Consider the following 14,836-nt stretch of genomic DNA (forward strand, 5'->3'; position numbering starts at 1 on the left):
TGATGTAATTGGATCAGAGGCTTCAAGGAATGGAATGGAGCTTCAGGTTTATCTGCCCTCACGCATCCTAATCTCCACACATCCATCTCACAAGTTTACCCCCCCCCCAAGAATTTTCTAAGTTTTCTTATTCTCTTCCTTTAGACCCTGTTTCGACCCTGTTATGAAACACAAGCTGCACTCGCCGATGACGTAGTGAGATTTCCTCGAGTCTCGTCTCAAATCCCAGTAGTCCTAGTTTTGACACTTTCTTCTTCTTACCTTTTAATAAAAACACTTGTAGTTTTTCACTCTGCCCTTTTGAAGTTTTTATCCCACAGTGGTTCCTCCCCCTCTGCATTGCTTTTTCTTCGATATACTTCTCTGTTAATTGTGTGCAAAATTCCCCCACGTGGCTTAAAGCTTCACAAGATGGCGTGGAAGTAAAAGTCGGAGCAATCTGAAGCAACGTGCACCAAGCTGCCGTGTAGTTGTTGAATCTATTATAACTGTTTTCTATTTCTGTGATTTTAGTGAGTTTTTACATAAAACTCCTGCCTAGCGAAGCTTTAAACTGGGGAATAGCTGTGTAACAGTGAGCAGCACCAAGAGAAGCTTCTAGTCAATAGGCAATTCCCATGTTGCACCTGTGCATTTTTATTTTTCACTTTTGTTTCTCCCCGTGCATGGTCACATATCCTCCTGTGTGTGTGTGTGTGTGTGTGTGTGTGTGTGTGTGTGTGTGTGTGTGTGTGTGTGTGTGTGTGTGTGTGTGTGTGTGTGTGTGTGTGTGTGTGTGTGTGTGTGTGTGTGTGTGTGTGGTGTTTTTACTTTTCATCTGGGTGTGTGCGTGCACTTGCCGTATGTCCGCGTGTGCCCTCCTCCCCCCTCCTCTGCAGGTGAGCGAGGTGGAGGTGAACGGGCAGATCGAGGCGGTGTGTGAGTCGGTGTTCAGCGAGATGGAGTCGCAGGCGGTGGATGCCCTGGACCTGCCCATGGCCGGCTGCTTCCGCATGCGGAGCCACAGCTACGTGCGTGCCATAGAGAAGGGCTGCTCGCAGGAGGAGGAGGAGGCCGCCGTCGCGGCGGGCCACAGGAGGAGCCACTCGCCCCCGCGCACGACCACCACGGTCAGGACCATCCAGAGCAGCACAGGTCGGTGGGAACATGCACTTGTGCTCGTGAACATGTGAACATGCATAATCCACAGCGCATTATGAATTAATATGTGTGCTGTGTGTTTAATTTATGCAGCATGTGTATAGTGTCAGCAGAGAAAGATAAATAAATTAGAGCTGCAGTTACTGCAGAGGGAGATTTATCCCTATACATAAAGATTGGACAATGCCAACAAATCAAATTTTCTCATTTTTATTTGATTTACCTTGTTAAGCTGCCCTCTGAGTTGTTCCACTTTGCAAACTCGGACCCAAACCCTCGGCTTTTTTATCCATCTGACCCAGTTTTCCTCTCAGATACAATATGATGAATGCAGAACTGTGTTTTTTTTTATTTTCCCACATAAGCTTATTCGGGCTGTAAAGCTCAGTGGGTCTTATTTTAGCCCACTTGTGTGCCTCATGGTCTGGAGCGCTTGGCTTTCCAGCATCACTGCATGCAGTATTGATGCTGAGTGGTGCTGGCATCCAGGGCTGGGTGCCTCTGCGTTCCCCGATGCAGATCCAGACGTCATTCCTTTACACCGTGCACGTTGAGTCATCGTCGCCTGACGCACAATGGCTTTCTCCTCCATTCCTTTTTAATTATGCCAATTAAACGACAGCGTTTGCCCAAACCTAGCTGACAAGGCTACAGGCGGCTAATTAAAGACATTTACTGCAAATTGAGAGGATGGCAAAACTAGTTCAATCAATTCAAAGGGCGTTGAATTGACTCAGAGCAAACATTTATATAATGCTGTTTAAAATTTGCTTCAACTCTCTCTCTTCTTCTTCACGACTATAACATCCGTCTCCAGTTATCCAGTTAGTGAAAGGAATCAAAATATGAAGTTGCACCCGAATCGTTTTACGATCAAACATCTTATTGACAGTTCAAGCGAACAATACAATTAAGGGGAATGGAGAATTGAGTTGATTGTTCTATTGTGCGGTGGTAGTTACTGATCTATAACAGGAGACTGATAAGATCAAGAGAAAGGGCGGTCGGAGCCTCTTCCCCTGAGGAAGGAAGAGATAATGAAAACCATCTATCAGATGAAGCGGTGTAGGGACTTAACTCTGGTTTTCCAGCTCCACTGCTGCTGTGTAGTGCTGCTGCTACACATGGTGCAGGTACTTTCTTTCTCCTGCTCCCATCTGTCTTGTGTCTCTCACATGGGGCTGGGTGATACAGCACAAAATACAGATATTGATATATGTCAGTAATTATCACGATAAATGTCAAATTCATTTATTTCAAGTTTGACAAATCTATTCCTCCTATATATACTGTATATATAGATTAAGGATGCATCTTCACTTCAGAAATTCAGAGATGAAGCCAAACTGGGTATACTTTGATTACTTTGACTTTTTAGTTTGGTCCATGTCCCATGCGTTAACATGGATGAGGCAGGTTTTATGACCTTTGCTGCCGCCAGCCAGCAGGTGGCGATCAAGACTCTTTGATATGTTGAACTTTATTAATATTGCTAGTGATGAATATTATCTTGCAGTTATATATTATTGTCAATCATAATTATTATAGTTTTATTTCCCACCACTACTCTCCCACACTTGTAGGTGCAACTTCCTTCATCTGTGATCATTTGCTATGAATGTAAACACCTTTACTACTCAAGTGTGTGTGTGTGTGTGTGTGAGTGTGAGTGTGTGCGTGCGTGTGCGTGCGCGTGCGTGTGTGTGTCGCACACATCTGGAGCTGGGGCCTCACAGCTGTTACAGAATTAACGAACATCCGTTTTTTGGGCCCCTGAGTTTGTTGTGTGATGAATGGACGTTGAGAGAAGAGGGATCAGTCTGCTCTGTGTGACATTATGCCGCTGTGACCCGTCTCCCGGTCGGCCTTCATACCTCGCTGTGATTGGCTGTCGTCTTCCTCCTCTGACCTTTGACCCTCATTTGCTGCTGACCTTATTATATGGTGGATCCGGCTCAAACGAACACGACAGGGCGAGCGGGTCAGCGTGGTGCGTTGTGAGGCGGTTGCGCTGCGGTTGGTCGTGAAGGTAGGGGATTGATTCAGATTACTGTCATAGTTACGCCGCCGCACAATTCATCACCTCCTTAGATGTTCACCACTGAGTCGTCAGTCTCTGTAATTAATTAGCTCCCTCTCCTTTTTCTCCTCCTGGGGGAAGAGCGTGATTGAAGAGGGGAGGAAGAAAGAGAGACTGGAGGGAGAGGAGGAAAAAGATCTCAGTCCGACTTTATTCTGACCGTTTACCCCTCCACCTTTTTATCCAGTGCACTGTGTGTTCTCACCCTCACACACTGTTCTCACAGTGTGTGAGATACAGGGTCTGCAGGCAGTCGAGGACCCTTTAATTAACACCACTAACCCTTAATTAATATCTCCAGAGGGAAATATTCTCCTATATATGTAATTAACAGCTGGAGTTGGTGCTATAAACTCCAACTGCTGATTATGATTTTACATACAATTATTGGAATAATAATAATAATATAGTAATGTAATCGTCACAATATTGTCTTTCTTTGTATAAGTATTTATATGCATCTTGCTGATAATACTTATTTACTCTTAATAAATATTTTGGTTGCAGGACTTTTATTTGTAATTAATCTGCATGTTTTATTTGCCTTTGATAGAAGATCTGAATACTACTTTTGAATACTACTTCTGAATACTACTCTCATCATAGATACACAAGTGGTTCTGCGCTTACAAACAAATGCAAATGATAAATATAATAAACAAATATTATGACATAGGGTTTCTGTTGCATATTCTAAATGTCTCATTTGCATCCACACACATAAACAAGTGCATATGCAAAATGGCCGTCCTTATTTATACATATTGAAATAATAAAAACTGCATTTGAGCTTTATTTGACTAAAAGATTTTATATTTTTCATTTAGCGCTAAATGTCAGTCAAATGCCCGAAAAGAAAAACAACAACAATAACTTGAAATAGTCAATTTTTCAAACAACACAAATTTTATCTGCAACTATTTCAGTCGATTTTAAGAGAAAAATCACCTCACATCCACTATGAGGATTTTCAGTGTTGGTTGTCTGTTTCAGTTTCATCGTTTCACATAAAACATTTTTGAGTTTTGGTGATGATGTGAAGACGCCACCTCAGACTCTGCAGATTATTGGATAATGAAAATGAGCGTTAATTGAAGCCGTAGCTCATATAATAGGTACAGGGCTGTATTAACGATGCACAGTATGTTCTGAAAGTCAAACCCTGCAACATTCATTTTCACTACCATTACCCATTTAATTAGAAAATCGCTTTTGATTTACATTTCACAGTCGTATTGTTCTCTCTCTACCTATTGTTAGTGTTTGTTGACGTCAGTATGAAAAGTAGAATGTGCAGCGATAGAGAAAAGGACGATGTGACAGGCGGGCGACCATCACGAGTTGCTCAACGATGCGAAACCTTATCAGGTCATAAACACGGGAGCGACTCCCATCGCTACCTCCCGTCCGACGTGATGCAGACGTCTTGTAACGCGTTCCCATAATGGAGATGTGCAGTAACATCCCCGTACGCCGCTCGCTCTGCAGTGCTCACTGCGGACGCACAATACCCACGGGGGAAATAATAGCTGCAAATGAACAGGCCTGAACAATATGTGTTATGTAATCTCATATACATTATATAAGAAGATTCTCTCGTGGTAACTACCTGCCAGCAAACAGTCAGAAACACAGAAGCACACACACACACACACACACACACACACACACACACACACACACACACACACACACACACACACACACACACACACACACACACACACACACACATACATACTGTACATTTTTTCGGAAATCGACGGGGACATGAGAAGTGAAGACATGGTTGAGGTGAATATTTCATGATGTTTCTGAAGAATGGTTCAGGTCCCAGCTGGAGGAAAACAGTCCCACACTTATGGTTCTGCTCCGACTTCTCCCCTCGGCAAAACATCACACACATGCACACACACACACACACACACACACACACACACACAGAAACAGAGGAGCGACCTGTCAGCTTCCCCCTTCAGTTCGCCCACTGCTCTGCTCTAGCCCATTATTATTGATGATCTTTTTAATCCTGAGGAAGGAGGCAGGAGTAAGGGGCCGCACTTTGATCTCGTCTCTTTGAACGCCAAGTGGCTGCGGTCGCACACACACACACACACACACACACACACACACACACACACACACACACACACACACACACACACACACAGAACTGCTGCCTTGGATAGGCGTGTTGACCGAGACATCAGCTCCTTTGGATCGGTTTAACAAAATCTGGAGCAGATCCTCTTTCTAAATCTCGGGCAAAATCCATAGCAATCTTTTAATGTGCGGATTTCACTGCCTCTAAGCTCCTGCTCCTCCACCCCACGTCTTCTCCAGTTAACATATTCATCACCTCTTCCTTCTGCTTCGTCGTAGACACGACAGCAGCCTTCTCCCAAGGTGATTCCAGCCTGTTGTGTCACGAAGAGACCTTCAATTAGAGTTTACACACACACACACACACACACACACACACACACACACACACACACACACACAGATCTTATGTTGAGGAAATGTGCCACACTTTCTGCCTCACTGACTTGATGTCAATTATCCAGCCTCATTTTCCCAGCATCTGTTTTTCAGAGGTGCAGAGGGATTGGCTGGAGAGAAAATTTAAAAAAGTGTCTCTCCTCCTGCAGCTCTTTCTAACCGGCTACAAGACAACGTCTAATTTAGCCCCGAACAGAGACACTGCGCTCAATAAAGCATTCCTTAAGTAAACGTTTGAGGGATGCTCGTGGCTCATTTTGCTGATGGTCACATCAGACACTGTGGGGAACCGCCGCTTCATTTCGTTTTCTGACGCCGCTGTGGGCGCCGTTCTCCATCTGCTCGTACTGTATAATACAGATTTATGCTGTAGAGGTCTTAAAGGTCATTTTGGGGAAATGAGATATGAAAGAAGAGCACAATCCAACAGTTTGATAAGATCTCTGTTTGCAAATAAAGGCGTATAGGGGTTAAATATCTGAGATTCTATTAATAACAATAGGAAAATGATTTGTGCATTTGTTCAGGTATAAGCTTTACAACAGGGATTATCTGAGAGCCAGTAAAACACAGATTATACAATATAATAATCATCATCATCAGAAACATAAGTACAGGTGTCAGGAAACATTTGGAAGGAAAGAGTGAGGAGGTGAAGTTTATAAAGATGCTGCCAGAAGTCGTCATATTTCATTTCCACTTAAGATTCACTTAAAGTGTTTTAAATCAGAAGAGACTTCTAGATAAATGAGAATGAGTAAATTAGAATATAATTTAATTTATTGTGAACAAGAGGAATAGACTTTGCTGCTTAGACCCCAGCAGGAAGTAGAACTCCAAGGAAGCGATTTTATGAATGAGGTGTTTCGGATATGAGAGAGACTGCCCCCCCGCAGAGCTTTGACACCGGTGGTGAGGATGAAAATGGAACACGAAGTTGAGAGGTCTGATGATGACGGGCTTTCTGATTGGGCATGACAGCTGAATGACGGCAGAGAACGACGACAGCTCACAGGTGATTGGCTCAAAGCGAGCGTGTCAGGTTGTGATTGGATGAAAAGAGAGAATGAGCTGGTGGAGCCCAGAGATATTGAGAACCGTGCAAGTGCCTGAAATGTGGCTTGGTTCTCATGTAGATGTTCTGTTGTCTCTCTGCCGAGGAGGTTTTCGGACATTTAGCGTGGCTTGACTGAATTTAAGGGACTGTTGGGCTTTGGCGGAGGTATGTGCTCTACTGAGTGACATTCTAGTTGTATATTTTATTCTGATTACACCAGAAAAACTGAGCATATTGACATCAGCAGATTTAAAAACAGAAATGTAACACAGGTGGATATGATGGATATCAAAACTCAGTTTGTCTTTAGTCTGGAAGTCACATTCACATCATGGTGTTTTTAAATGAACCACTTCTTCTGTGTATTCCACCTCTATACAGCAGAAATACAGCCTGTACAACACTGCCCCCAGTGGCTCAGTGGAACACAGCAGCACCTCTCTGCCCTCGTCCTCTTACAGTAGCTGAGAGAGTGGGTGGATGAAAAACTATCAGACAGCTTGACCCAATTAACAATCACTGCCATCACTGGCACTTTTCCAATACTTCTGTTCTGAGAGAGCGCGTGAGAATAACTATCTCTGGGTTTCCCACTGTGTTAAACGGAAGTGGCAGGAATACAGAGCGCTGGAGTCTGTTTGAATCAGGATCAGGCCGAGCATCGGACCAGACCCCCCCCCCCCCCCCCCCCCTCACACCTCCACCAGCCCACGCAGAACTTCCAGGAGCAAGGCTGAAATTTGTTTGTCATATGTCAGGGTGACTCATATGTCATAAAAGCGAAAGAAAATGCTGCTTGGGGCCCTGTGTGTGTTTTTGTGTTTGTGTATTTGTGTGTTGGCTAATTTGTTTGGAGAGGGTCTCCTCTCCAGGTGGGTTTGAGGAGCAGCGCAGGTGAAAGGCCCCTGAGGAAACATCAGGTCTGACAGATTCAGGTCCTGGTGACACTGAGCTGAGTTTCTTTGTTCCTTTTGCTCTGTCAGTTACTGTGGATCTGACCGTCTGCTCGGCTGCTGCCAGAGAGATGAGCTCACAACTGACTGAAGACCATGAAATCTGACTGGTGATCAGTTCTGCAGGTTTCAGTTCTACAATATTAAGTAAAAAAGACCCAGGTGTTATTAGTTTTTATGTATTGATCCCCCTATTATAAGACAAATATCAACTATATTATATAAGCATAGCAATAAGAAAAGCCTGTGCAGTAAATCCTTGCACCACTGGTTTAAATCCTCATTCCAAACCACACCACTCTTTGCTGAGCCACAGGGTGGCAGTCTTCAGCCTGGTTAATGAAGCACACTGTCTGTTTGGCAGGATGTGTTTGTGTACATGTGTTTAAATATTAGAGAGGCCTGAGTATTTAATGTCGAAATACACAGTATATCAGTCCATACTGTAGTTTTAAATACCCTAACCCTTTATTTATATTGGCTCACAGAGAAAGTTCCTAAAGTAAACTTCAACTTGAGACAGATTTATAGAGCCCCGGGCACACAGAGTATAATCTAAAAATACTTAAATGCAATAGATTTGAATAGTTGGACCTTAATCTATAGATAAAAAGTATTTTTCTTTTCACAAATTGTATTTGTAATTTATTTCTGTAAAATATTTTTTTTCAAGTTTATTTTTATTTATTTTAATATTTATTTCCCTTTCAAAGTTTTTTCCCCTTTTTCTTACAAATAGGATTTTTTATGTATTTATTCTTGCAAATATTTATTTTTTATATATTTGTTTCTGTTTTTCCTTTTTCTCTTACAAATCTAATTTATTTCTGTTTGTCATTTTTCTTTTTACAAATTTTTTTTTCTAACCACATAGATTATATGTTAATAAACTTTATCCAACAGCAGAATATAACTCACAAGGTAAAGTTATTATTACAGAGGAGTTTCATCATGTCCGTGTCCCACCCACAGCTGATGTTAGTGCAGGGCGGGGTGGAGGGGGGGGGGATCAAGGCGCGTCCACGTCCTGACATTAGATCCAGTATCAGCGGGACAGAGGAGGACTGGTGTAGCTCGGCTCGGCTCGGCTCGGCTCGGCTCGGCTCTGCAGACTCTCGTTCCTCATGCTTCACTGTTGGTTCATGGCTCTGCTCGACATGTGCGACATCTGGATCCGTGCATGTGAGTACGAGCTGCAGATGTTCCTGTTGTTTGTGACGGTCAAGCTGCTGCACAGGCAGGAAGTGAGGAGAGGAGGCCTTCGCAATAAAACGCCAAAATCGGCGAGTGCTGGGGCAACAATAAGCGAGCTGTCGAAATAAAACGATAAAAGACGTCATATTGAACAAATATGTTTTATTATAGTTTAACAAAGCTCACAATTGTGTCTATGGTGGAATATAAGTAACCGACATCCGGTTAGAAAGACCTTTGTTGTGAAAGTTTAAACCGGAAGTAGTGATTTTATCCGGATTAGCTTGACATCGCTTTCTGCTTATTCATGCTTCACTAGAAAATGGAAGAATGTTCTACAAAGTAGTTTATGTTCAATAATGACTACATTTATAATGATGGGGGCAATTAAATAAGAACTATAATGATTCATATAAAACACGGGATGTATAAACATTTAAATTTAACAGTTTGTGATATTTCTAAAACTAAACGGTTTGATATATATATATATTTTTTAAATGATATAAGATCATTTAAAGTTAATTTTTTTAAAACATGTCTCCCTCTGTGGAATCAAACATGGCAACGAACTGCTTTAAAATTGCTATAAAATGAACTTGCTCCGCCCTCTGCTGCTTCTTCTCCCTCCTCACTGGGCCAGATCAGGTTCAGATTAAGATGAGGTAAAGTTAAGATAAAAGAGGAAAAGATAAAATAAGATAATCCTTTATTAGTCCCACAGTTTGGACCTTTGCTGGGTTGCAGCAGCAAAAAGGACAAGGTGAAAAAATAGACATCAGTGGAAGTAATGGGTAAATAGGCAATATCAATGCAGGGAAATATACAATTATAAATAGAATAGAAATAATATATACACTGTGAGCAGAGTATATTACATTTACAGTATTTGCAGTATGTGGGATTGCACAGTTAAGTGACTTGAACCTGAGTTGCCTGTAGGTCAGTCCCAGAAGTGCTGGTTAAACAGTGTAACAGCTGCAGGAAGGAGCGACCTGTGCTGCTTCTCCTTGGGTGGGAGCTGCTTGTCCATCAGAGATGACAGCTTTGACAAAAGCATTAATCCCAGTTCGCTCACAACAACACTGAGATTAATGCTCTCTCCCTTCACCCTCAGCTCACAGGGGCTGAGAAACGCTGAACACCTTCCAGCTTCCGTTCTATTTCAGTCTCATATCTCTGTCGGGGGTGGGGGGGGGCGACAGGTGCATCACACGGCGCCTTCGCCTGGCACAGCATCGCGACACATGCTTCTGCTGGGTCCAGTAATTCAGGTCGGACGTAGTGTCGCCCGGGAACCAGAGTTCAACTCCAGACTTCTGTGCTTGTTTAAGCGATCACCCAAAGGGCACAGGGGGTACGTTGCTAAGCCCCCCCACCCACCCTGAGGGCTCATGGGTAAAAGAGACCACCAGTGCCACTCACCAGTTCGAGGCTGATAGGGTGGACGGGGGGGGGGGGCCCAAACGCCCGGCTGTGTGACAGACGAGCAGTCTGCGGCCTCGCGTTGCTAACTGACCATCTGTGTTTCAGTGAGTCATGCACGCACCTCGGCCCCGTGCACGTCACCGATGTCAGCTATGCTCCGTTCCTACTCGGCTTCCAGCTTTCTGCGCTCTATTTCCAGACCAGTTCCGAGACCCTGCTGATATCTACATACCACAGACACACACACACACACACACACACACACACACACACACACACACACACACGCGTGTTTGTGGATCCAACTAGGCCACCGTCATGTGGGTTTATGTTGGTATCATGTAACTGACAGAGGCGTCCTGATCGTGAGTTAACACCCTGATCCAGGAAGCTTTTAGTCACCAACACCTAATCATCATGCAAGAAATAAAGCAATTGTGAAGTTAATAGGACGTTAATATGCAATCAATTATTATATATAGTATTTTAAATGATATTTAAATGGTGTTTGGCATGAACGCCCATAACCGTCGCACTTTAAATCAATAACTTTCCTAAAATGAGGTAAAACGGTTTCTACTTTAGCATTTTTTACGTTTTTATTGCTTACTTCATATTCAGCTTATGTGCTCGTACTCTAAAGTCATTTTTGTTTCTCCGTTGGAATCGCATTATTTCTGCTGCACCTACTTTACCCTGTGGGATCATTAGTTTCCCTCAGTTTCATTCACAAATCGTATCAAACGCATAAGTAGCGGCTAAAAACTCATCCTGTAAAAAAAAACCTGTTCTCAGGGGCACCGTTACTGAAGAGCCAGCTGTTTTAAAGGCATTGGCATTTAAAGCGGTTGTGCTATAAAATGTTCCAGGAATGACTGTTCCCCGCAGGCAGGATCATCTCAAAGAGGAGAGTTACTGTTTGCTATATTTAGTCTGGTGCGTCTCATGAAAAAAACAAGAGAAAGGAAACACGTTGAGTAAGATTTCACCTCCTGCTTTGACGTCCTTTTCTTTTTTTTCATTCTGATTCGCTGTATGTTATTATGTCTCTGGTGAAACGTCTGACTCATCAGCCCTCATTACAAAGAGTAAGACGAGAACAAGAACAACCGAGTGAACAGTCAAAACACAACATCATCTTCCAAACAACGGGGGATAATTACTTCCGACAAGCGGATTTGTTTGTCTGACTAACAGCGGGATTATGCAAAACCTACAGAAATGATTTTCATGACGTTATCTGGAGGGGGGGGGGACATGACCCAAGGAATAAGCCATTTCATTTTAAAGTGGATCCGAATAAACGGGCGGATGCAGGATTATTTACTCCTGTCTTTAACATGGAGAGACAAGGCCTCTTCTGACATTTTCCTACATTTCTCAACAATAATACATGAATCTTTGTGGAAATAAATCAGGCATATAGAGTATTAATATACACTGAATGTATTTCTAAGGTCTCACCTGATCACAATATAAGCAGTATGGTGATAAATCAGCCTCGGTGGAGGTCTGTGTTCTTCTAGTTCCTTTTCTTCTGAATGTCAGTGAAGGATTTTGACACAGAAACAGTATTTACGTAGAATTTCTTTGAGCAATTAATTCTAAGATGATATGATGTCGTAGTTTATTGGTTTGGAGCCGTTTTGAACTGGTTTGCTGCAAAGGAAGTGAGTGATTTCTTTGGGGCTGAAGAAATCAAGTATTGCCACGTTACATTCCCAAGTGATCACTGTCAGTCATCCAGTCGTATTTCCTCTCACTTCAGGTGCTAAGACTTCAGCAGCCCCCTCGTTCTTTCATAACGTCTATGAAGAAGTAATTATCATGTTATCACCTTTAAGATAAGCTGATGAAACACTCGCCAAGGGGCTTGAGGCATTTACAGTAACTTCAAATAGAGATGTGATGACAGGAAAGTTATAGGTCAAACAGCAACAACGATTATTACTGAAGTAACACTAATGTCATTTAGGCAGCTAAAATTAAACTTCAGGAAAACTGAATGAAGATGTGGTCAAGTAGAAATAAAAATCCACTCTAATATCTTCTTATTAGAATGACACTAAATATAACTGCTGCCTTTTACATTCGAAATTTAATCCCATATAGAAATGTGATGAGCAGTTGAGTGAATATGCAGAATATTAAACCAATAACAACCCTAACAAGGATTTCTAAGCATTTTTATGTTGTAACACTATTACACCAGACCATAATATTAATGAAAACAGAGGTGCTGTTATTTCATACAACATGCTTTTGCTTTAAACTAATTTATTGCCAATTTTTCACTGTCTCACATTCTCATAAATAATTCATAATTCATAGATCTTAGTTTTCCCCACTAGAGGGAGCTGCATCCCTACTTATAGAACAAAGCCTGACAGTGTTTCGCCTCTGTGATTGGCCCCCGTGTCCCCCTCACATCCTTTGATCACTTTCTACCGTTTTCTCACCGTCGCTCTTAGCAACACTCGCAGTGCGTCTGTGTTTGTGTGACGGACAAAAGGAGGAGGTGAGCGATCGGTGTGTGTGATGCTGTTCCCCTGAGTCATGACTGACATCCACTCTCTGCTTGATGTGCGTGAGCCAGTGAGATCACATGAGGGTTCACTGACAACGTTGTGCAGGAATGTATCTCCATCAATCCCCTCCTGCCATGTTCCTCAGCCTCTCTTTCCCCCCCCCCCACACACACACACACACACAGATTTTCTTTCCCATTTCCTGCCCCGGCGTTAATTACAGGGACACTTAAGCCTTGTCTTATCAACGTATGCCTGTGCATGTGAAATACACCTGTGTGTCAGCGGATCAAAGTGGCAGCCTCCAAGGTGGAATTATTATTCAAGGTGGGGATGTAAATTAACCAGTACTCTGGTGTCATCTGTCTTCTATTCCCTCTCTCTCTCACACACACACACACACACACTCACACACACTCACCCACACACACATACACACACCTCTGCATAATGCTGTCATTCCCCCTTGCTTTGATGCTGCTGGTAGGTGTGTTTGACAGGAAACGAGGGCCGGGTCGAGGCATGTGGTAACACACAGCATAGATGTGGAATAGGGAGGAGAAAGACAGCGTTCTTGCTTGTGGTCGGCAGCCGAAACCTCGAACCCACACACGTACACACACACTCGTGCATGTTGACTGTACGGTGTCACTGTGTCTGTGTATGTGGCTCCAGTGTCACGCAGCTGCGGGGATCAAGCCCGAGCTGCGAGCTCGATGTGGGTAAACTGTGATTTGGCTATCTCCCTTCCTGGAGGAGATAAATCCTCGCCATGCTGGTGTGTCAGCCACTCAGTAATTACTTCATCCTGTCACGGCCGTCTGAGAATGCGAGCCAGTGGGAACTTGCTCTGTCGCTCTTTCATTGACACGAGGGGAAAAACGCTCAGCATCACTTTTCTACCGCTTGAGAGAGTTAGTCATCGGATAAACAGGGGGATTTAATTTAGTTCAAAACTCACACATGTGATTAACGGCCCTTTTTTTTTTCCACAGCTTTTGTAGCGTCAGTTTAATTTGTTTGTGCCTGTTTAGTCCTGCTGAATTAGATTTTCTGCTTCAAACTTCCAATTGAGTTTAAAGTAAATCAGGTTTGTCCAAATGTGGGCAACAAAAGGGGGGGCAAATTCTCACCTTGCAATATAAAATCGTTCACTAGATGTCATCGTATCCTCATCTGCCCTGACGCTTGTTGCCAGTCACATTTGTGTAATCTCATCCGGCCTCTGAGTTTTGAATATCGCCCAAATTATGGGTAATACGATGCTCCGATTCCCCGTGATCACAAGTAACCTGTGCAGAATTGCACCTGCAGGCACTTGCTGAATAGTTGCTCCATCCCAGTGTCACTCAATCATTGTGTGTTTCCATGACCTGAATAGACGTCAACTTCCTGCCTGTACTTGCTCCCAAGCGAAATAAAAGTTAATGGGATAAATCTGCAGGACTTGGAGCTTTGCTTTGCGGCTGCTAGGTGTTTGTGTTTACTTACGACTTAATTGGTCCCCGGCCTGTTATGGCCCGCAATGCTTTGATTATAGCCATTGAGGAAGGAAGAGGGGCATTTGGATTTCTTTTGACACAGGAAGCGAAGGCAGGAGAATGTCATTCACTCCTGTCGTCCTGCTCTCAGTTTGAGAAACGAGGAGAGAGAGAGACAGAGAGAGAGAGAGAGACAGAGAGAGAGAGAGGTGGGGGAAATGCGAGAGAGGCACAGGGAGGAACTGACAGGGCTACGGCAAAGACAAAGAATGGCTGCGGCAGTGCTCTCCCGCCGTCCCCCCCACTCTCTGCAGAGAGAGCACACACACACGAGAGTTCCCTGTTAGAATGAAGAAATCTGTGGTTTACCTTGAGGAATACTTTCTCCCCCAAAAAATGTCAAGATGCCCAGGTTAGATCAGGTAGATGGGGGGGTGCTCTCTCAGGTAGGCCCCTCTCCTCCCTCTTCTTTT

At 43.4% G+C, this 14,836-nt stretch overlaps 1 protein-coding gene across 6 annotated transcripts in view; it reads left to right on the forward strand.

The window, feature by feature from the left end:
* The window catches only part of dlgap1b (discs, large (Drosophila) homolog-associated protein 1b), a 95,179-nt gene that overhangs the window by 62,106 nt on the left and 18,237 nt on the right, over nucleotides 1-14,836 (forward strand). For 5 of the 6 annotated variants that reach the window (XM_034572315.1, XM_034572311.1, XM_034572314.1 and 2 more), the window contains one exon: nucleotides 879-1,134. In XM_034572315.1, coding sequence (XP_034428206.1) covers nucleotides 879-1,134 — 256 coding nt within the window. Of the gene's footprint in view, nucleotides 1-144; nucleotides 196-878; nucleotides 1,135-14,836 lie in introns of all 6 variants that reach the window. The other variant, XM_034572312.1, reaches the window with a different exon arrangement.

Source organism: Hippoglossus hippoglossus, chromosome 20 (genome assembly GCF_009819705.1).
Source record: "Hippoglossus hippoglossus isolate fHipHip1 chromosome 20, fHipHip1.pri, whole genome shotgun sequence".
In the NCBI taxonomy this organism is placed as follows: domain Eukaryota; kingdom Metazoa; phylum Chordata; class Actinopteri; order Pleuronectiformes; family Pleuronectidae; genus Hippoglossus; species Hippoglossus hippoglossus.